Source organism: Mastacembelus armatus, chromosome 6 (genome assembly GCF_900324485.2).
Source record: "Mastacembelus armatus chromosome 6, fMasArm1.2, whole genome shotgun sequence".
Lineage (NCBI taxonomy): Eukaryota > Metazoa > Chordata > Actinopteri > Synbranchiformes > Mastacembelidae > Mastacembelus > Mastacembelus armatus.
This window is the reverse complement of record NC_046638.1, coordinates 9,159,261-9,183,698: the sequence shown is the minus strand read 5'-3', so window position 1 is coordinate 9,183,698 and position 24,438 is coordinate 9,159,261. Positions and strand designations below refer to the sequence as shown.

The 24,438-nt window shown below is 39.6% G+C and overlaps 1 protein-coding gene across 3 annotated transcripts; it reads left to right on the top strand.

The window, feature by feature from the left end:
• Nucleotides 1-5,207: 5,207 nt before the first annotated feature.
• On the top strand, nucleotides 5,208-24,238 carry eps8l2 (EPS8 signaling adaptor L2). Of its 3 annotated transcripts, XM_026311173.1 has the most exons (21): nucleotides 5,208-5,465; nucleotides 9,393-9,443; nucleotides 9,870-9,916; nucleotides 13,448-13,512; nucleotides 14,816-14,977; nucleotides 15,224-15,373; nucleotides 16,339-16,418; nucleotides 16,583-16,692; nucleotides 16,832-16,908; nucleotides 17,014-17,140; nucleotides 18,178-18,266; nucleotides 18,363-18,437; nucleotides 19,478-19,626; nucleotides 19,717-19,885; nucleotides 19,981-20,015; nucleotides 20,098-20,203; nucleotides 20,506-20,625; nucleotides 21,654-21,729; nucleotides 21,839-22,010; nucleotides 23,008-23,140; nucleotides 23,378-24,238. In XM_026311173.1, the coding sequence occupies exons 2-21, from the start codon at nucleotides 9,409-9,411 to the stop codon at nucleotides 23,453-23,455; spliced, it is 2,055 nt and encodes a 684-aa protein (XP_026166958.1). In that variant the 5' UTR covers nucleotides 5,208-5,465; nucleotides 9,393-9,408; the 3' UTR covers nucleotides 23,456-24,238. The 3 variants fall into 3 exon arrangements, with proteins under 3 accessions (XP_026166958.1, XP_026166957.1, XP_026166959.1); XM_026311172.1 differs by lacking the exons at nucleotides 5,208-5,465; nucleotides 9,393-9,443 and having other exon boundaries at nucleotides 9,823-9,916; XM_026311174.1 differs by lacking the exons at nucleotides 5,208-5,465; nucleotides 9,393-9,443; nucleotides 9,870-9,916 and adding an exon at nucleotides 13,276-13,360.
• The last annotated feature ends 200 nt before the right edge of the window (nucleotides 24,239-24,438 follow it).

Below are 24,438 nucleotides of genomic sequence, written 5' to 3'. Positions count from 1 at the left end.
ACTCCCATTGGGCGCACCTTCACTTCACCTCCTATAAGCCACATCATAAACTGTCATTTACTTTCTCTAAAGTTTCACCTCCCGCAGGAAAAAACTAAACAAAACAAAAAAAAACAACCAAAAAAAAACCCCATAAAAACCGACGAGAAAAAATATGGATTTGTATAAAACAAATAGTGCGAACTCAGTGCGTAAAAGTTGTTTAAACTTGACTCCCGAGTCCCTCAAGTTGATTCTCTTCCTCTTTGGCCTCTCCCTCCCTAACAGGACGTGTGCAGAGTCGGAGGAGAGGAGAGGAGGCAGGTGAGGGATGTGCGCCAGGCTGCTGAAAATATCCCCGGACTAAATAAATAAATTAGTGTCAAAGCGCATGTAAGTGTGGTTCGTTTAAACTTATATTGATTCTTTTAACAGTCTGCGTCACTTCATATAAAAAGCTGCAAAAATTAGTCCATGAAAAATAAACAAACAAACAAAAAAAATCAACTTGGCTCCAGTTTCTTAAACATGAGCATCTGGTGCTTTTCTTTGTCATATACACTAAATGAAATACCTGTTGCTCTGTCAGGCAATATGAAAATATCACTTTGGGTTCTTGAGAAGTGGTGATGGGGTTTTTTTTCACAACCTTTTGATATTTCACATACATAAATATTCACTGCTCAATAGAAAAAAAACAACAACAGGTAATTAGAATAATTCTCAGCTGTAGCCTTACTTCTATGACACGTATGGTTTGGCACAATAACAATATAAGCTCAAATACACTGAGGACAACATTTAAACAGACTGTGCCTACTGTAATGTTATAACTATATGACACATACATGTAGGAACAGTGACCCCCTCACTGCACCCCCTCAGTTTTCCCCTGTATTATCTTAAATATTGGCTTTTTTATCTTTTTGTCTGATAGAGGGTCTGGGGATATAAAGCACTTAACTGACTGTAAAGCCCTCTGATACCTATAATAAACACTTTCTTTCTCCTGAACTACAGAAATATTTGTAAAGTCTTGCGTCTTCTCTGAGACCTTTATGAATTCCTCCAGCTTAAACAACCATACAGCAACAGGAGTGTTTTGTATCAAGGCTTCCCAAGGGGAGGGTTTCAGGGAATTATCCATTTCTCTCAACCTTATCAGCTGCACCCACCCCCCCTTATAACAATGCCACTGTGTGCAGCCCCCGCAGCCTGGACGCCCACGCCCCCCACCCCTCCTCGCCCACATGTGAGATGCTGTTGTGTTGTCTTGTTCCCCCACAGCTGGAGCATCTCCCTCTACACCCCTCCACCGCTCAGCTTTTCCTCCATTCAACACAAACAACGCCTCCGTTCTTTCACCCACACTATGCAGATTGTTTCAGAGGACAAGCAAGAAAGAGAAACAGATAGAGGGTGCAGGGGACAATGAAACAGCTGGCTATGTTAAAGCAGTTCATTTTGGTATTCTGTATGTCTTATCTCATATAGCTCTATAACTGCATGTGCGTGTTGCATATTTGCACAATCTTGCAGGTTGTGTGAATATAAACTTTGTTGACAAGGGGTCAAAACATAGGTCTTCACAGAGTTATTTTATGATTAGGGTGAGTTGTAGATTAAAGCTAAGGTAAGGAGAATCAAGAAATATTCCCCTAAACAACAACAACAATAATAAATGCTGAAGTCGAACATAAGAAGTGGTAATACATGACAAAATGAAATCTGTACAGTACATATCATGAATCTTTACTTACAGTCATACAACATGGTGTATGTCACTTACCATGACTTCTGTGGCCTCATTCATTATTTAAAGCTACATTTGCAGATTTTTTGGCCACCAGGGGGCAAGTAAACAAGTTGCGAAAAAGTTGTTATAATAAGCATTTACAAATCTAGTTGGCAAATAAAAGACTAACATTTTATTTAGATGTTGAAATAAAAACTTCTCTATTGCTGCTAAATGCTCCATGCTCATCAGCTAGCTCAGTTGCTTCTGAAAGTTGCAAAGGTTGTGGGCCCCAGTCAAGGCCCAGAGGTTGCCCAGTCATGAAAATAGCCCAGGTTGTAAATTTCTTTAAGAAAATAGCTTTTTGTATAATTTAAGGTGCAATGGTCATTTGATATTGGTGCTTATTATATTAGGCTAAGCATACTCTGGAGCCCTGCCTCATACCCAAGAGAGAAATGGGGCCAATTTAAAGACATTGGGATCTTGCTTACCTTTTTGCTGGTGAAAAGAGATGGTATGTAAAAAACAAAGATTGTGGCCTGGCGACAAACATTACCTGCACAGGAAACAGAGCAGAACCTCATCAGTGATTTTTTCTTTTTAAATCTGCAGCAGATTAAATATTTTTGTCCAGATTATATAACAATTTTGAGTGTTTAGTTTCTTCTAGGTTTTTCAAACATCGATGATTAACTTTTAGGGAAAATCACAGCGTAATTTACCTCTGTGACCTGAATGTATGCTAATATAAACTGGCTTACACTGGGGTTAGGTTCCGCTTAAAGTGAGAGTCTTATGGTGCTCAAGCTGACCCCAACTTTAACCTTGTCAGAAGTACAAAAAGATGTCTCTTTCTGTGTCTGATGATGAACAATATTTAACTCTGCACTCAGCTGTCATTGGTTTCCACACACTGCTGAAACAGACAGCATTCAACTTTGTCTAACGTTGCTATCTCTTGACTGAGTCCTGAACATGTCCCAGGTGTCCTGAACATGTCCCAGGTGTTTTGAGCTGCACCCGCGCACAGCAGCTCTGATCTGCTGTTCTTCCTGAATGGTCTGGATTTGCTTTATATCCTGGAGGTGCACAAAAGGACCTTGCCAGTTTCCACATACAATTCATGTACATTTTATTTCATTATTATTATTGCATAGAATCAATTTTTCAATGCATATCATATTTTTTTAGGTGGATCACATTTTTACCATTCTAAGAAGGCATTATTTACATTTTATATATTTTTGTACAAATAAAATCAGAGAAAGAACCAATAAAACGGATGTGGCTGCTCACATCTACTAATAAATGTATGCCCATTTCTTCCTCTTGCCTATGAGCTGTATAAGAAATAACATACATGTAGCAGTTCAGTGTGAAAGGGCTACTTCATTACAGCACAATTAGTACAATTAAGTAAAACACAAACCTCAAAGACACTTCTCTTCCATCGTCTTTGACCCTGTGTGTCTGGTCCAGGCAACATGATGGCGAATGCGGGCCATATTTTGCATTATCTCATTGTGACGAATATCCTGCTGCAGGTTAGCATCCTGTCGAGGCCAAAAACACAATTTAAAATTCTCTACATGGCCCTAGTTTTAAAAGCTGTAACCACATGTACCAGGTGAGTTTCCATTATATTAAGTTGTAACATAGCTATATCACATTATAGCACAATATGGTCATATGTCAGCATAAATGAAAGGTTGGTAAATTGCAATATCTAATGTCAAACACGGATGACTCACTTCATTATCCCGTGAAGAGACTGGCCTACATTTTAGACTCCATTTACTTTGATTGACAAGATATGTCAATGTAATTAGCATCTCATAGCTATGTTTTGAAAGACCTGATAGCACTGAGCTTCCTTTTTGTTCACAAATGAAAGAAGGCCAGGTTCCCTTTAGCACTTGTTTGAATTATTGATATGGGTGGCCATTCATTGAAGTGATACTGTATACCTTGTACAATGTCCTCACATCCTCAAATATAACTCCCAAGATAGAGTCAAGGATAATAATCCGATCTCTTTTTTCAAAAAAAAAAAAGGTGGATATCATGTGTTCAGGTGGCTGAACTATATTAAAAAATCAATATGGATGATGATTTATAAAAAGCCATTACCAGAGTTTCATTTGCTTGTTTAATTTCTTCTGTTTATTTTTGCGTGTGTTAAAGCTAAAATCAATTTTTGTTTCAGTTGATTGTTTATATTAAAGATCTCCTATTTGATAGTTTCTTTATTTGTTTACTTTTTCTCCACTAGAGGGCAGAATTGTTTTGCTAACAATTTGAAATAGTGACAAAGTTGACTTTAGTACTTCAGGTAATTTTTTTTGTGTAAATTCCTATTAAAGACTTGAAGCTCAAGTTAAGAGTAATCCTCAAAGCCTGTACTAAAATACCACAATAACACAAATGACCTACCTGACACTGACTTAAGTGGTGCTTATACAATGAAGAGTTCATGTTTAATTTTGTCTCTTTAACTTTAACTGTGCATATTGGTTGTCACATCAGTACTAATCCCCTGCACTTTAATTCAATCTTTATTTGGTCTCAAATCAGTTTTTTTGTTGTTGTTTTGTAACTGTTTATCAAGCTACCCCACATTCTTCAGGTGTGGGGTAGGCTGCACAGACAGCATAAGTTAATGATCAAACCCAGCCACAAGGTTTCCAAAGTAACCAGTGTCAAAACAAATCACATTTCAGAGGGCCTGTGATTGAGCAACAGACAAGCATGTCACATACGGCAAATCACCCACGTTGCAAGTGCAAGCACTTATATAATCCCCTCATAGCTTTGTAGTTCCAGTAATGATATACCCAAAACAGCCCAACTGCATTATCTTTCTTTGCAGGGAAAGCAAACTGCAGCAGCCAGTGTCACTGAAACCTGGGCAACGTTCCACACTGTTGCTCCTCTTTCATTCACCCTGTTGAATCCAACTAGTTTAGACCAGTCACTGCTATGCTGTGAAAATAAGTGAAACCTGTGCAAATTAAATGATTCCAATATCTACTATCTTGCAAATGAAATGTATAACAGCCTATGTAGTTATAAATGCATTTGTAAATCATAAAAGCCATTTTATTGCCATACCGTAAATGTTGGTGATGTCAGCTGGGAAATCATATGTTCCCAACCTTTAAGTCAAATAAATCAGTATGATTAGTGAAAGATAATTCTGCTACACATATATTTATGTTTTTTATGTTTATTTATTTATTTTTAATAATCAAACTGTAAAGTTGAGGCACTCTTTAGTTGGACCTGGGTTATGCCAGAAAGGTTGGGAAACAGTGCCACACATTAGGCTATAGGTTTAGGCTGTTGTTGCTTTCTGCACCACCTGCATACATACAAAACCCTCTGAGCAAACGGAGTAAGAACACCTCATATCGATCACACACCCTCCTCCGGTGAAGTGTCCGTGCGGCTCCTCCCCCCTCAGATTGAGTTACCTGCAGAGTCACCTATCACTCACCCGCTAACGCCTCACCTCCACAGAGACGGGGAAGCAGCAACAAACGTCTGCGCTTCTATTGAACGACAGCGGTGTAGTTTACAATCTGTGGAGCTGCACATCAAAACAAACGGGTACAATTATCGACAGCGTCCTGGGGAGATTATTTATTTATTGATCTGCTGCTGGCTGTGATGGCAGGTTGATGCTTCAGGCGCTGTCTCACCCCCCCCCCCTTTGTCAACTTGAGCATCTCGTCCGAAAAACACCACTGTGAGTTCCTTCCACTTTGTTTGTTTGTTTGTCTGTTTGTCTGTTTCTTTCTTTTAGGTGTTATACTGCACATTGGTAGAAAAGAAGTTCACAAGTGTAGTCACAGTGAACAAAAACGTACATAGACAAGAGCAATCTCATCACAGCTGTTCTGGAGCTTTCTGCCGTATCATATGATCTTCCTCAGCAGACAGACTGGTCTGGTTGCTGCTGTGCAACTCTCCATGTTTTTTTTTCTGAGCTGTTTTATCACTTCCCATTTAATTTGGCTTAAAAGTTAAATATTGCATTCATTTATTTCTACTGATTTATTGTAGGGTAATTTTGTTTTCTTCATCTGGTGTCACCCACAACATTTCATTACAACATTTAGCTCTGTGATGAGAGGAATGTGCTTTTATTTTGGTGGGGCAGTTTTATCAGTCCATAAATAACTTTATGATTGCTAATTTGAAATTCCAAGTGATTAGTCACCTGGATTGTTATCCTTGTTTATACTGGAGGTTTGTCATGGCAGAATATTTGAGTCCTCAGTGTATTTGGAGGGTCAACTGAATGCTTTGTGAACAAATAGAGATCATGTCTGTGAAATCTGACCTGATATTGTCTAGGGTCTTATTCTCTGTGGACTGATACAGAGAATGAACTCTCCACACTGAACCTGTATGCCCAGAATAAACTTGTTAACACTATCTGCAGTTATCATTAAAGCACAATGTGATTCAGCTGAAAGACCGAAAGCCATGAAATACATAAAATCAGATAACTGTTATCTCTTACAAAATGCTTACTCAGTAGCATGAAGCGAAGTCCAGATCGAAGACATATATAAGCATTGCCAGTATTGTCTAGTTTTATACTATCACACTATCAAAGAGTGTTGATGCTGTAATTAGACTGTTACAGCCTCAGTTAACAGCAAAATCATACTCAAGTAAAAACTTGGGAGAAATAGATTTGCTCAGGTCACGCCACTGTCATGCTATTTTTATAATACTTGTACAAAAGGCTACTAATGAGCTGAAATATTGAGGCGTCAGCACATCCCTCTGTCTCTTTTGTTTAAACTTTGGGTGTGTTGTAGGGCGTGTGTTATGGGGCTCCGAGCTAGATACGTTGTTGTAGATATTTGTTGTGGCAGAGCTGTTGTTAAGCTTTATTTATGGGATCAAAATGTTGAGTGATACTGCTTTGTACTGACATATTTCCATGTTATGAATTTAGTTAAGTTTCAGACTCATAGTTGTTACAAATCTCAAATCTGTTGTTTATAATTATGTACACTTAAAATGTAATCCATCCATCCATCCATCCATCCATCTTCTATACCCGCTTTTCCTGGTCCAGGGTCACGGGGATCTGCTGGAGCCTATCCCAGCTCTCTCTCGGGTGGAAGGCAGGGGTACACCCTGGACAGGTCTAAAATGTAATCATAAAGTCAAATAATTTGTATTTTACTTACAGCATTACTTTATCATTTGTAATGTGTGTAATAGCTGTGTGTAATCTGCTGCTGACACTGTATTTTGTATGTTGAGACACTTTCACCTCAAGTTATGCAAAACAGCACATGGGATTCTGGCTGCCATATCCCTGATTGGCTTAGGCTTTCAGAAAAGCTAGAGATGCCATAACTGTATCTCTACATTACCATGAGACAGACATGCTACCGTAGTGTTCATACTTTTCATGAGTGTGAGAATTTCAGGGCTTCTTGTGTCTGTTTTTTAAGCTGTTACAATGTTAGAAGACATTGCGACAAGTTTCAGTCAAATGCATTTTAACAACACACACCACATGACTGATACCACAAGCTTAAAATCTTAGACTGTGTATGAAAGGACTGTGCTGAGGACTTGTGCTTGAATGATTTGTTGACACAAAAAGCAGTATGAACATGACAACACTTGTCTAACCTCATTCCATTAGTAGTGGAAGTCACAACAGAAAACATCCATCCATTATCTATACCCGCTTATTCCAGTTTAGGGTCACGGATTTCCAAAACAATGGTAATTACAATGTGTGTTTGTCTGTTGAAGTGTTTGTACAGCCCAATACTACAATATCCATCCATCCATCCATCATCTATACCTGCTTATTCCTAACCAGGGCCACAGGGATCTGCTGGAGCCTATCCCAGCTCTCTTTGGGTGAAAGGCAGAGGTACACCCTGGACAGGTCACCAGTCCATCACAGGGCCATATAGAGACAAACAACCTCACACAACCACACTCACACTCACTCCTATGGGCAATTTAGAGTCACCAATCAACCTGACATACATGTTTTTGGACTGTGGGAGGAAACCAGAGTACCTGGAGAAAACACAGAAAGACCCCTGTTGGGTTTCGAACCAAGAACCTTCTTGCCGCGAGCCAACAGTGCTAACCACTCATCCACCAACAACAGACACATATTAATAGTTATTTTTAAAATGGACAGACTTAAATATGAGATATAGCAGCTTTTGTGATTAAGGTTAAGACTCTCTGGTTCTTCCTGTTAAATAGTATTGTTCTAATACTATGCAGTTACTTCTGCATAAACAGGTTTTCTTTATTGAACAATAAACATCTCAGACCGAGTGGAAGAGGTGTGCAAGGGCCTTTTGCTATGCAGCTGACAACACGACACCCAGCCTGTCCTGCTCAGGCTTCACCTCTGTCCTGATACTTGGCGGGAGCCCAGAGCCCAGAACAATAGCGTGAAGAGAAGATGACCAGAGAGATAAAGGGATGAAGAGGAAGTCTATCTTTTTGTGCAGACTCGACTTAGGAAAATAAATATGACTTGTTTTCTTTACTCATTTGTATTTCAATATGATTTTGTTGCACTGAAGAATGTATGACTCTTTTTGCATAAAATCATAACTCAACATTAGCCCAGGCTGTGAAGGCTGCTGTGATTTCCCCTCCCAGAAGATCTGAAGAGGTCATATTTTGGGGGCAATTATGTTTATGATCTGCTGCGAGACTGTAACCTTTAACTGTCATACACAGTAAAGATTGGTAATTTACCAGGGCTTGTTATAAAAGAGCAGTTTTAAACATAAAAAAGTGAGGCATGTCATGAGGAAATGCCTCTATCATAGTTTGATTGAGAGAGTGATACCGAACTGTTCTGAATTACTGTGGGAAGCATGACCAGTGCGACAAAATGACACAAGGTTCAGTGTCTGACAGACTGGATTGTACTGTGACACAGGATCCTAACCGCCCGCCATTAATTACTAATACAAACAGAACAATTTGCTTAAAGATAAACATAGCTCTTTGGAATCTAAAATATGTATAAAGGGTGATTAGTACTGCATGCCCTGTATTAAATACAATTCACTTTATTCATTTTTTGAGAAATTCTTATTAGTGATTGTATTTATTGGAGAAAATCCATAACTGATTGTAAAGGAAACCAAGCAGAGCCAACTTTGTTGTGGAACATGTCAGTTCACAGTTACTGATACCTCAGATTTAGATGCAGCCATGTTGATTATCAAATAGTCTGGCTGGGTGTGAAATCCAACCATGTTAATTCATTGCATGTATGCAGATACAGTCATTAACAGAGTGGCTCTAATTACACAGTGCATATCAGCCTGCTGCCTGCCATTGTCCAAGATCAGTCCCTGACAACCAGCAGTACAGGCCCAACACCTGGCTCTTCACACTGAATGAACAGGCTGTTTATTAGTATATATTTACGGCACCTATAGCTTTTGGATTGTAATGGATTGAAAGTGAGAGCTCACCACAATTGAGCAAGACATAAAAATGAAAAGATACCCAATGCAACAAGCATTTAAAAGTTTTTAGTTCAGTAATACATGTTTGTTTTGGTTGGATTTTTTTCCTTCTTCTACTCAGTCTCTGATTATCACTCATTCTTTCTGTCTGTGATTCTCATCCACTCTGTTTCTTTTTTCAGGTGGATGCCTTAAATCATGAGTGTCCTGGGACCTCAGTCGAGGCAAGACAAGTGAGTGTTGCGAACATGTGACCTGCTTCCTTTCACCTATTTGCCTTTCTGTGTGTTAGCTAATAGCTAACCCTGAATGTGGAAGGTGGTGTGGGCCAGGGACCTCAACAGAGCCTCTCTGTTGAAGATTGTTTGCTTTGCTTGGGTTCCTGGCCCCATCCTCCCTGCACGCCCCACACCCCTTCTGTCCCCACACCCTCCCTCCCTTTTCCACTCTCTCTCTTTTGGCTGAGTGGTCCATATGCTCCGAATCCCAGGTTAATCTCAACCAGTGCTGGCCAGTATCACTCCTATTTTCTGAGCTTGTGTAAATGACTTGTTAAAGTGTGTAAGTCTCAGAGGATTTGTGGCAGTGGGATTCAGAGGTGCAGGGGAGAAGATGAAGGGCGCAAAACGTAACCCAGTCTCCTGTCCTTATCATTACAGTGGAGTGGCCAGATCGGACAGCAAGATCAGTGCCAAGGCCCTGTACGGTAAGTGATAACATAGAAGTGTTGTTTTTGTCAGTAGGAGTATTTTAATGCATTGTTTTCAGACTTGTGTTATTGTTGTGTCCCTTTTATATCTCCATTGTCAAACTAAATCACAAATCATGTGTGCTGTGAGAGTCAGTAATGGCATGGTCTGACCTTTTTTTTTTTTTTTAGCTGTTGCATACTTGTGCTAGGGCGTGTTTGTGGCACTGAAATGTACTATGTTACATTAGCAGGGAGTGCTGGGTGTGCCTGTTTTTAATGTGTGGTTGGAACAGGGTGGGGATGCCCATGTCTTGCAGGTGAATAAAAGACACATTGAAAAGTGGAAAGGCAGAGGCAAACTTTGCTTCTTGCTCACCTCAGGTCCTCCCTTCACTGCCTAAGACATTAGCTCACTGGTCCTTGACAGCACCTCCTTCCACACTACCAACATAGAGGACCATTGTGCAGCATGTCATAGACACAAATAGAAACTTATACTGAGGTATTACTTGCTTTCATGCATGGCTGCACTGTTCCAATTATAGAATGGCCTGAGATGAGACGTGATGGCAATGTAGGGATGCAAGATGTTCCCAAACCATCTTACAGTGCACCTCGTCATCTGTGAAACATTTCTGTGCTCAAGTCATCCAAAATATCCACAGGAAGCCCTCAGTCTTGTGATCCCTGTGAAATATCCCACTGTATGTGTGACGAGGCTATGCTGTTTTTCATTGGCTCATCTCATCTTGTGTAGCAGATGGTCACCACTACCTTCTCACTGCATGATGACAGCAACATTCCTGTCCTCCCTGAACCAAAGACACGGGAGAGTGGACAATATTGTGCACCATCCATAACAGCGGTAGACATTTGGATAGATATAGGTCTGTGGATTGTGCCTCTCTGAATAACGATGTAGAGGAAAATAGCAATGCAATCTCGTTTATGCAAAACTCTCCATCATTTGCAAAATTCAAGGCCGCAAACAACCGATGCAAATGGCCTACAGGTCCTCCCATTTGATCTGTTATCGGCAGCTTTACAATAGAACAGAACAACAGCACAACAGTCACATCATCTTAGGGAGCTAACTCCATCAACCAGCTCTCCTAAGTTTCTGAGACGTTTTGGAAGATGTCAGGTAAAATATGTTTGGCCTGAGAGATTCAGTGGAAATGGGTGTATAAACTTATTGCCTTTTGTGCAGCTATTACAAAAAATTATAATGGATTTTTGTATTTTATGTGTAAATCTACTGAGTCACCACTGTTCTTACAGTTGCTGTCTCTCTTTGCTTTGGACTTTGTTAGAGCAGTGATGTGGCTATATCCTAAAAAGCTGATGGTATGTGTTTGGCTTGTTACTGTTGTTCATAAGCAAATTTACAATGTAAACTTATATTTATTTGCTCTGCACTAGTTTGAGGTATCACACTTTCTGATGATATATTGCCAAATCTTTGTGGACACAGCAGTACACTTCTGTATGAAATGGTGCCCTGCAGTTAGAGCAGGCTATGAGGTTGTGTCAGCACAGTCGCTTATTGTTTTGATGTTGCAGTATATAACTTTATTCTTTAATATTTAATTAAACAAAATTAGTAAAAAATTATTTAACTATTTCATGACGTAAAATGTTTGACGACATTGCATCAAACTATGTTATTGCTTTGGTTTTGGGTTGAGTCAGGGTTCATTGAACAGTTATTAGGGAGGTCAGATGGTTTGATTGATCTGGGCCATGTATTGGTTTGATAATCTGCCAGGCAGCCATGTTTATCACTGGTGATTGACTCTGGAGAGCCCTGAGGATCTGCCCATCTGCCTGCTAAGTGGCTTTTATCGCAAGCTGTTGCAGCGCTGTGAATTGACTGGCATAACTGTTAGTGATTAATAAGACATGGGGCGAGCTCGATTTTCAGAACGACACCTGAAACTTGTGTTGGACCTGTGGGGAGGGAAGCAGGAAGGAAGTAGCAGAGAGGAAATGGCAGGAGCAGGAAAGACAAACGAACACAGTGCAATCCTGTTAAAAAAAATTGTCAGTGCTCTAAACATGCATCAGTCTAAGCACTATAAAGTATGTTTACATCACAATGAATCATCACTGTACTTTACAGCTTTTACATTTCGTTGTGTTATAAAAACAGCAAGGCGTTTATGTCACATTGACCATAATGTACATAAAGCACAATGTGCCTCAGTGTCTTTATTAGCCAAAGTCTGTGTGGCATCAAAATGTTGACTTTACTGGGCAGGGGACAGACAGATACCTGATATGAGAGCTGGCTGTGGAGTACACAGGAACAGGAACATGCCCTCATTTAACCGTAACTGTTACCTGCAGACTATTCACCTGGTAAATAGGTCAAGAGTATCCTGGCACACTCATTTTTGACATTGGCCAGTTTAAAACCAATGTATCTAGCTGTGGGCATGGACGTTAAAAATCCAAACTCTGGGTGAAATCATATTACTGATATCTTATACAGAGTTTAATAGAACTGTTAGAATAAACTCTAACCCCCAAACTAAATACCAAATACCTGAAAAAAATAATGACATACTGACCGGCTTCATCCGCGCTTTGTATTTAATGCAAATTAGAAAGTACTCTACTATTTTGAGATGCTAAAGTAAGATGATGACCATGGTAAACATTATAACTACCTAAATATAATCATGTTAGTGTTGTCATTGTAAGCATATTAGCATGCATCTCACCTGCCTCACTACATACGACAAATCACAATACAGTGCCATAGATGAGAACATAAGCATGGTGTGTCATTTACCTTTGACCCTACAGTAAAATCTGTGCCTCTGATTGGTGCACTGGATGGTACTTAAATACCAGGCTGGCTAACACATTACAGCGTGGAAGCAAGAAAATCAAGTCACTCAGACCTTTTGATATGAGATGTAATAATTAACTTGTCAGACTGTTTCCACTGTTTCCATTTCACTTGCCCTCCTGCAAGACATTTTGGCAATAAAACTGTACTAAAAGATATTATGTCAGGGCAGGTTGGTCTCTATTTCATGTCCTGCAATTTGCAAATGCTTTCATTTTTTTCTGAAGTCAGAAGAAGTAAAAACTTTCTAAGCATGCAGCAGACACACGAGCCATTCTTCAGTTCTTAAAACAGACTGAGACTCAGAATCAGTACTTAGTAATCCCCTCAGATATCACAGCTTGCAAATGCTTTTTGTAGGCAGTTAAGGTTCTAAGAGTTTAAGTACTAGACTTAGTTACAATTACTGTTTATTTTCTATTTTTTAGTGGCTGACTGGTTAGTTGTAGTGAGGTCAACATTTGCCCCGTGAGAAAAAAAAATAAAACAGACATTACGTGTCCATGTCACTTCCTTATAGCCCTGCTCGCTTCTTCAGCTCAGTCATTTGCGTTTCGTTTCAGCTGTTCGCTCCGCTGAAATGTTCAACATGTGGACTTTCGGTCAGTGTCAGTGCTGTGGTACATATAGTGATATAAACAAAAATCACAATTTCTCACTTTGAATGTTTTTGTTATTTTTGTCAACAGAACAGAGGAAAAAGTACTCCAACTCCAATTTTATCATGCATGAGACGTCGCAGTATCACGTTGAGGTAAGACCTTCTCAGTTTTTATTTCACTGAGGAATTAAAGTTGAGTTTTATAATTTTGACAACGTCTGTATTTTTAACATTTTAGAAATAATGCAAAATATATGGAAAAATGTAAAAAATTTGAAACTTCATCAATGAGAATTTAATTCAAAGTATTAGATGTGACACTGCAAGTTAAATGAATAAGTGTGAGAGGCACTTTAATTTAATTAGCTTTGTTGTTTAGGTTAGAAAACATATTTTAAATTCAAAAACATTTAAGTGCTAATTAAAGTCAAGTAAAAAGTGTAAAACATTTTTTTTGTAAGAAACCTCACTGTGAATGATCCTAGATATTGCAGTTTTCTATGTACTGTATGTACTACGTACTGTATCATTATTTTGTATTATTTATTATATATATATATATATATATATATAAGAATGTGAGAGAAAATTTTATCAGGATAAGTTTCTCATTTTAAAAAGGTCAGCACCACTAATGTGAAAAACAAGATAAAAGCAAAGCTCTTACTGTAAATGTTATTGTGTGTTTTCCCAGAGATAAAAGCTGACACACTAGTTAATCGCTTGACTGCGTCTCGTTTACAGGAACTCTGTCATAATAAAGCAAACCCTGACTGTAGCATTAGGGAAGTGATGTTGGGAAGACTGAATCAGAGACGTGCTTCAGGTCAGGGAAAGAGTTGACTTATGTCAGATCATAGTTTGGGTTAAAGTGACACAATAATATGAACAGCGATTACAGGTTTAAAACAAGTTCTGTATTTTGTCGCCCTGTTCACACATTGTGCCCTTTTCAACTACGTGGACCTAGTTGCTCTTTACATAGTAGGGTGTTTTCTGACTTTTGCTCCTAATGTAATTACTATGGCCGCTAGAAGTCGCACAAGATTTTTGGTATTGAGCCTCTGTACCTTCTTCCGTACTGGAATGTGCAGGTAAAATATTTATGGGAGAGATGACAACTGATAACTGTCATTAAATAGTGTGATAACATTTAAAGTGGGTGGTACAGCATGTGGCACTACTGCCAGTATCACATAAAACAGGGCACTAAAATCCAGTGCGGAGTAATAGCATCAGCTGAAACAAACGTGAGGAATGGTGTATCAGAGTATTTCACAAAATGTCAAAATATTTTTGCCATACAGGCAATAAACTTGAAGTCAGGTATATTTTAAACTATGTCCAGCATCTTTCCAAAGCATACGTTCTGTACACTCTTAATTTTATCTCAACCCAGGTCATTGATAGAAAAAAAGCTTGTCCATCCGTAACTAGCACAATGTTTTCTCCTCAGCATCTGTCCACGTTCATTATGGACAAGACAGAGTCCATTGCCACTGTGGATGATGCCATCAAGAAACTCGCCCTTCTGGATTCAAAGGACAAAATATGGACACAAGAAATGCTCCTGCAAGTCACAGACAAGGCGGTCAGACTGCTGGACTGTGACACACAGGTAAACGGCTCCACACCTGCCCAGATGTGCACATCACATTCAGTCTTCTTATCTAACTCTCATTAAGAAAACCAATGAGCCTGTTTCCCACAATGGCAAACCAAACAATGCCTTTATTTTTACTTTCTTCCACATTTTTACAAAACAATTTGCACTATTATTTTATCTGACTGAGGACATAACCTGCTCATATATTACACCTTCCTTCCCCTTCCAGTAATCAGTTATTGTGTTGTTCTCCTGCAGGAAGAGTTGGAGAACTTTCCTCTCCCTACCATCCACATGTGTCAGACGGTGCTGAATCAGACACGCTACCCCTCCGTGCTGCTGCTTGTGTGTCAGGACAAGGAGCAGCACAGACCCGACATCCACTTCTTCCACTGTGATGAGGTGGAGGTGAGTTTCACTTTGAATGTTACAGGCTTGGCTCTGTTTGTGTCTTTTACTGCCTTTGTTGGAGTGGTTAGACTTCAGTGCTGTTAGTGTCTCTGTTGTGTGTATCCTTTCACATTTTTTGCAGCTTTGTTCAGAGATGTTTGCATAACTAAGCATATGACACAGTGTACAATGCTATAACATACTATAAAGACACCTCTTTATCTGAATATAACAACCTTTGGATTGTTACGTATACCTTGTTTTGTCTTTTACTGAAACAATGTAAAGGAGAGGGGAGTTTCTTATTTCATCAAAATTATGATGCCAGTTTCTTTTGATATACACTAAGAAAAAAAATGATGTTTTTGATTTCACCATCTATTGGCCGTATGCTGTTGCTGACTAACATGCACTGTTAGTCAGTTTATTTGTTTAGCTTTTTTCCAAGGATAGGATAAAATTGGTTATAGACTTTTAATAAAAAAATGATTATTTCCATCACCAAGGTTGGAATCTTTTCAGATATTGCTACAATCCCATGTAATGTCAAGAATGTTAAAAAAAACAGTAGATAAGCAGAAATCTGATATTTTGCCTCCTTTACCCTTCTCATTTCAGTCCTCAGGGGCTTAAGGGGTAAAACAGTCATGCCAGAAAAAAATGTGTAACTTCACACCTGTGCTCTACATCTGGATATATTTCAGATGAGGCTTTAGACAAGTGGACCCTTTGTAGGACTGTGTGTGTCTAAGTTGTGCACAAGAGGAACTTGTAGGTATCCTATCAATAGAACATTTCCAAAACTTATTACAATGGGTTTATTTAGCTGTGGACTAAATGTTGAGGTTAGGATGGCAAACGTGCGTTTTGGGTGCAGGGAAACACTTACAAACTGTGGCTTAACCACAAGTGAACCTCTGAGGACAGCTGAATGTTGTATGTCCAGTCTGTTTGGTTTGACTGTGTCTTCTCACTCTCTCCAGGCCGAGATGGTTCATGCAGATGTAGACAGTGCCATTGGAGACAACAAACATGGAAAGAAAATGAGGCTTCAAACTCTGAAGTAAGAACAATGCTGTTGCAGAAACACACACACACACACACACACACACCAATATTGTTTCAGTGAAATACACATTGCAGGAGGTGACACTGACCTGTAATTACCAGTTAGCTAACTTGATGTCAGGGTGCTGAAGGTCTTCATGCCTCCTCCTCATCCTCTAGGGTGAACCAGGAGAAAATGAAGCATCACAGAGAAACCATTCTTCCCCCTTCACCCGCCAAGGGCCCCACACCTTCTCCAAAGGGACGAGTGGCTGCCATGAACACACAGGGTGTGTACATATATGCTGTTCATAGGGTCAAAAGAATGTACTTTTTACATGCACAGCTCACTTTTGATGCTGAATTATCTTCTTTCAATGGTTGCATTCTTACGTGTTTGTTCAATAACATGAGCTTTTATGTGTTTAGATGGAGACAGGCGAGCCTCTGGACAAAGTGACACAGAGTCACATGAAAAGCTGGCACAACGCATTGAGAAGGATGTTGTGAGTGTTTTATACAACGAAAAATGTCATTACATTGCATAGATCCTTTCACCGATTCATAATGCTATATTCTTCCCACTAAACCTCAGCATTTGTCTCCCTCAGCAAATTCTCAACTGCGCCCTGGATGACATAGAGATCTTTGTGGCTCAGTTACAAAAGGCAGCGGAGGCCTTTTCCCAGCTCAACCAGCGCAACAAGAGTAAGAAGAATAAGAAGAAAGGACCAGCAGGTCTGTCTCCCTTTCTTCTGATGTGGTGGCACGAGTGCAGTGACAATATGTTCATATTGCTCACGTCTCCACGTTTGTGTCTCTCTCTGTCTTGTGGCCCGGGACTTCCATCCAGTGATGTATGTGTGGTAGTAGACGCCAGTTTGCGGTTCTGTTATATAATACAATTCTCTCTGCTTTTTACCTGAAGTAATATTATTACTTATTTAATTCCTGGACTACACATACATACACAGTTAATTATTTTATTATTGTCAGTGTATGTCTCAGTGTTGTTGGTGCCTTTTTGCCTGACAAAGTCAAAATATTGGCAGCTCCCAGAAAATATAAACTGTAATTTTGCATAGTCAGGCATGAGATTTAGATAAACTGAGTCAAACCAATTTTAATTATTACTGTACAGAGTAATAATATTACTGTTGCTGAGTAATGTTTTACCACCCAAAACCGGGCATGGTGTTATGCTGTGTTTTTAATGCAAATCAAAGCACCTCGTTCCCCATGCAGTGAGACATACAGGTAACATGGCTGTGAAATGCAATCTGTTGTTTCTGTGTACATGGCCAGGATAAAACACACAGTGTTGCTTTTCCATTTCACAAAGCAGAAATGTGTGTTGTCCTCAGCTACACAGAGAGATGTGCTTAAAACAATGTATTCTCCATCTAGGGAATCAGTTTCTCAACTATATCATAGATGCTTATGACATGGCTGCCTGATTTTTGGGGTCATGTGGAATTTGGGACCTTTTGGATCACACGTTGAGAAACCCCGATAAAGCACATTCTTTCCTGGGCTTTTACTTTTTGGCCAGGGTGAACTTTTCTTCTGTGAAGCTGTTTATTAACTACTGTGCTCATTATTACCAAAGTAAGTTGTAAGCCTCTGTAGTGAGGACAAATCTAACATTTCATTTTTTGACTTTGACCCTTGGTCAGAAAGTGAAAGATGTGTTGTGTCTGTAATATTTCTGTATGTCAAGCCGCCCACTGATCCCTGTAACTCTGTGTGGTCATTGTTGCACTGGTTGTTTACAGAGGGCATGCTGACCCTGAGAGCCAAGCCCCCCACTGAAGCAGAGTTTATTGATAGCCTACAGAAACTGAAGCTGTCCTTCAACCTCTTGGTGAGATATTACAGCTCCTAACCTTCCTCATGTTCATCAGCGACCCCCTTTCTCTATCACCTTCTCACTGTACGTCTGTCACTGCACCCCCTGCAGGCCAAACTGAAGAAACACATTCAGAATCCGAGCGCATCTGAGCTGGTTCATTTCCTCTTTGGCCCTCTGGAGCTGGTAAGAGCTAAAAATCTGCCCAGTTATGTCAGATTCATATAGATGATAGCGGTCTTATATATATATATATATTTCCTAAACACATGGTGATTTTTCTGAATGTCAACAGTATATTCATGTCCTGCTAAGTAAGTTTGCTATGTCATCAGATGCCCTCAGTTTTAACAGGAGTATCTGTTGAGAACCTATCCGGTATTTGTATTGTTGACAGCAAACATTCCCGTTTTCATTTTTTCTGGCACCACACCCACTGCTACTCTTTAAAACTCTCACCAGACTGGAGCAACATGGCTTTCAGCTATGACACAGATGCTGTCAGACTTACATAATGTTGGTTATCCAAGACACACCTTCGATACTGTCGGTCAGGCTCCTCGCTGATATGGTGGGGGTAACTTCAGAACACGCTGGATTTGCTTGATAAGGTTGGGATAAAACGAAAACAGTCATAAAGTGAGGAAACAGCCACTAGCTGTCCCCAGCAATCTGTCTGAACACACAGCAGTGTCAGAATCGCATCTGTTCTCTCTCTTGTTGTTTTGCAGTTTAAACAAAATAGCCTAAGTCTATATTTTAGTATATTTAAAAGAGATTTGTCAGAGAGTTGTGTCAATATTTCATCCAGGATGTTGATTCACTGACTCTTGTTTCTCGCTGTTTATTAAATCTGCCTGCAGGCCTTCTCTAGTGTCTAGCTTAAACAAGAAAAGTGTATTATTCGGTTTAATCTCTTCTTTAGACCTTTTTGAGTATCAAAATGTGCCTGTAGCATCCAGAATCAAAAGTTGTCATATGCTTGCTCATCTTGTTATCTTTTGCTTATTGTTTGATCATTTGTTTCCTGATCAAAATTAGGGAAACATGAAACATGGCCATTTTAAACTGTAGTTTATAAAGACAAACTTTATGTGCTGCTACTTGTGTTGAAACATTATCGACTGATGTGTTTTTTTACATTTACAGAAAACATTCTATGTTTCTCTATGTGGAAAACCATCTTTTGTGTTTTCACATCAGAAAATTTGTGAATGTGATCACAGGTGCTGCAGAGCTGTGGGAGTCCTGACCTGGCACGCTCAGTCTTCTCTCCTCACCTTTCCAGAGACGCTGTTGATTTCCTGAGGGGACACCTCACTCCCAAAGAGGCAACAATCTTTGAGTTGCTGGGGGACAAATGGACTAAACCCAGGTACACTGCAACACTGCTGGAGCTGCCTGTTTGAATGTGTAGCTTAAAGGTCACCTTTTGATCACCCTATCACTCCACTTCCTCCTGCAGAGCAGAGTGGCCCAGGGATCAGTGCGCTCCTCCTTATTACCCAAGGTTTCGAAATGGCTGGGAGCCACCAGCAGAGCTCTTTAGGACGGCCCCGTGGGAAACCGAGGGACCCACGGGGTCGCTGGGGTCTCCCACCAGCCCCACTTACAAGAAACAGTCAGCAGAGGATGTAAGGATTGATTTTATTGGCTGCTGTCTTTAAACGCTCTCAGCGTTACAGCTCCTAGCCTTTAAACATGTAACAATCTGTCTTTTTTTTCCTAGTTTTATGGAACTCATTCCTCAAACTCATCAAATGAGTAAGTCATGAAGTCCTTCACATGCTTTGCCATCTCTTCACTAAACAAAAACACATCAAACTGATAAAATGTGTCTTGATAGGTCTTATAATGGGATGGCCCAAACACGCAAATATGCCAAAATTCGCTACCACTTTGTAGCGCGGAATGCCAACGAGTTGTCAGTGCTACAGGATGAAATCCTCGAGGTAAATACAATCTCTTACATTGTGAAGATCACACTTTGACCCAAATATACATGTTTGTTGTATTACATGTATATGGCAGGAAGGATACAAGCCCTTTCTAGCTCTAAGGATCTCAAAATATATGTAATGGATAAATATGTCTTCCAAAAACAAACTGTAAACTATAAACCTGAACATATGTCCAGTGCCAAGGCATGAATGGTCACTGACAGGAGTGATACAGTTTCTACTGTATCCACAGTGACAGGAGTTTAGTAACGGCTGTCAGATCTGTGGAGTGAGCTATGAAATGTGTCTTGCAGGTGATAGAAGATGACAAGCAGTGGTGGAAACTACGGAATCGCAGCGGCCAGGCCGGATACGTCCCCTTTAACATCCTCGACGTTGTGAAGATAGAAGAGCCAGACGGCACCTATAACCAGGTGACCTTCTCTACATACATGTCTGCAGTGTGTTAACACTAATTCTTATAATTCTTATACCCTTAAGCATTGGGCATCAGGGTGTTTCTCTGTGTAAATCCTTAAACTGAAAATGCAATTTGCATTTCTTTGTAACACACTGTCCTCTGAGCCTGTTTTATAGTCGTGTGATGTATTTTTAACATTCACAAAAACAATAAATACAGTGTCGTGGCAGAAGGTTCCAGCAGCATATACCAACAAATGACAAAAAACTGTTTACACTCTTATTTTGTAAGCGTTCGTTCAAATACCAGTCTGTCTGCTCACTTGCAGAGTTACCTCACTGCACAAGCTCAGACATGCTGCTCAGAATGAATTCTGGGAAATCTAGACAATCACTAACTAAAATATAAGGTAATGAGAAAGGTCAAGGTTTGTTTTTTATCTCTGCTTGTGGATAGATTTGCTTTGCAGGTGGGAACTGTTACTTCTGGGTTAAAAGTACAGAAAGATTATTAGGAGACTCAGATAACACTTTTGCTATAGCATGTAGGGGTCATGATAAAAAGCAATCAGGTGACTAGGCATAGATAAATAAAATGCATACTATATGCAAGCATTTTCACCTAATTACAAAATGTTATCACAGTCGAGTACTATCATCTGAACTCTGGCCTTAGCTGCCTTTGCAGCAGTACAAATTCACTGCACTGGTCTGCCTGAATTCCTGTAGAGACACACGCTGCATGCAGGTTCACCAACGCCCTTCATCAGGCACTACATGCAGTTACTCTTCCTGGTGTGAAATACTTTCACACACATAGTCTGCTTTTGGCTCCTGGGCAAAAATGTATTCCCTAGAATGAAATGGAAGACAAACCTGTTTTTAGGATAATACTGACTGCGGTCGCTTTCTCATGAGTTGTTTTTGTGTCTCTGTGTGTGTGTGTGTGTGTGTGTGTGTGTGTGTGTGTGTGTGTGTGTGTGTGTGCGTGTGTGTGTGTGTGTGTGTGTGTGTGTGTGTGTGTGTGTGTGTGTGTGTGCAGCAAGGCTATATGACGTCACCTTCTGGTTCTCTGAGCCATGGAGACAGTTTCAACAAGGGTAGACCCAAAGACAAAAGTGAGTGAACAAAACTAAGAAAACAAAGTCAGATATAGGAATTACAGATATGTTGGTTCTGAAGTAGCTTTTGCAAGTCTTGTTGTGACATTCTGTTTCTCTGCTGCAGTGATGGACGAGGTCAACAATGAGTTATTGATGATGATCACCGCTAACAAAACCCAGCCCCAAACTAGGAAGTTCCGTGTTGAGCGATCATCTGGAAGCCAAGTACCGCTCACTTTTGAGTCAAGCCCAGAGCAGGTGACAACATGGCTCAGTGGAAAAGGTTTCTCAAAACCGTAAGTCTCCCATGAAGCCCATTGATCCAGAAAATCAAAACAGCTCTGCATGCCTTAAAGAGCTTAACACCCTTTGCTGACCTCTAGCAGTTTACCTTCTTACCTTGCTGCTGATGGACAGGTGACCTCACCGTTGGGTGTGGTTACAGGTGCAACACAGCAAACAAGTTTCAACCATTCAACCAGAGAGACAAGCAAAGTGCCGCTTTTCAAGCCTGGTGTTAAGTTGCTCTTTGACTTCTCACTGAAATTTAAAATAGTTTCTCTGTTGTTAGTGTAGTGTTTACTGACATTGGTGATCCCTTGACTCATTATTTTCACTACAGGTTTGATATTTATGAATCTGAGTGAAATAAATTAACAACTATGTAAGTGTTTATTGTAGTTTGCTTTCTGAGCAAATAATGGCATTCGCATCAGCTTCAGTAGCACATGGTTGCATGCTAAACACACTTTACAATGGTGAACATGGCAAACTTTTATATCTTTTACACATCTGCATGTTACTATTGTCATTGTGAGCATATTAGCATGCTTATGTTAGCATTTTGTGCAAAGTATCATTACGTTGAAGTATAGCTTCACAGAGCTGATAGCCCAGCTGTGGAATAGAAAATGTTTTGCTGATTCTGAATGGGATCCAGAGAAGAATTATTTAATAAACACTACATATCGCAGCTTATTTGTTGTTTTAAGATGTGTCAGTAGTGCTGCTCCTTAGTACTGGTGTTATATTATCACAAGGGGAGGAAAAGCTGGTGTAATTCTTAGCATTAATGATAACTTGGTTTCATAGCCAGTCCCAGAAACAGCATGCATAAAATCAGAGACACACCTAAAAAGAAAGTTTGGAAGAACTGTTGCACCTGTGCTTTTCCTGCCTTGACATGTCAAAGTGACAGGAAAAATTTCCAAGATGAATCTACAGTAGCAACATCAGTGGCTGCGAGAAGCAATGCAACATAAAGAAATATAACAAATTAACTTACTTCTGCAGGACGGTTGAATGTTTGGGGATCCTGACCGGAGCCCAGCTGTTTTCCCTCAACAAAGATGAGCTGAAGGCAGTTTGTGGAGACGAAGGCAGTCGTGTCTACTGTCAGGTCACTGTGCAGAAAACACAGCTAGAGGTCAGTCACATACCGGCCTGTACATCAACACAAACTGCTGGTTTCATTAAAACAAAAAAGGTCAAAACCCCAAAATGTAAATTGCAAACACCTCTAAAAGGTATGAATGAAACCCACGTTTAAACTTACATTCTTTACCATGTGCATGTTGACATGTGAACACACTCAGGTGTCAACATGCTTTAACTCTGGTTGTGCAGAATTTGGACCTATGTGTGTCCTGTGTTTCTTTGACAGAAGACCAGTGGAGACTCAGAGCTGCAGGAGATCATGAAGCGAAGGCAGGAGAGGATTGACTCTGGCAGCAAAGACTGAACCTGCCGACCAGCATGACCCGTTCAGATACAGCAGCTTCTTAAATCAGTCTTCTGTTAATTATGACCTACAGTGGAACATACTGAAATATTATATAAATTTAATTGTATATTTATTTTGCATCATTCAATGTGTATGTATACAAGTGTTGTCATATCTAATTTTGTTGCTTTTGTTTTAATTATTTCATAAATTTTGTCATTAAACAGAGTGTATGGATGAAAGAAGGAACACGCGAAGATACGTATCGTTTGGGGCTGATGTGTGTGTGTGTGAGTGCACGACATGCGTGTAACATAAGTATTTGTACAAGCAGTGTGGTTAATGTTTATTCAGATTGTCGATATTGCAGCTGTTTACTAAATGACCTGGTAAATAAGTAAATTTTATCTATTGTGTATCTAAATCTGTGCCAGAATGTATGACACCTTTCCTGATATATAGCCAATTATTTTGATATTACTGTTTACAGGTACAAAAAATACTGTAACACTGTACTCCATGTCCATTTATAGCATTTTGAGTACTCATCCTGGTTGGTAACTGAAAATTATCAGTAGGAATTGAATAGAAATAATCTGGCTGTTTTCCTAATATGGATATTCTGATATAATAACGTTGCATGAAGTCATTGTAATAGTGAAATTCTGTCATGTGTTATTTGCAGCATGATACTTTTCAGCATAAACTGCACAAACACAAGAAAAATTAAGGGGGTTGTAAATATTTTGGGGCACAGTGTTCAAAAGAAACAAAAATAAATTTGATAAATATTTGCTATCACATCTTGTTTGTATATAATTCTTCTATATGCCATTAGAATAATATCAACAATGAAAAAAAAATAGTCAACAGAACTTCTTTATTGTATAAGAACAAATTTTAGGTTAGATAGATAAAATTTACAAGTGCAGACCAGATCACAGGATTTGTCGTCTGTCAGAGTAACTATAAATGATATACTGCTCAAGTTGTATCACGTG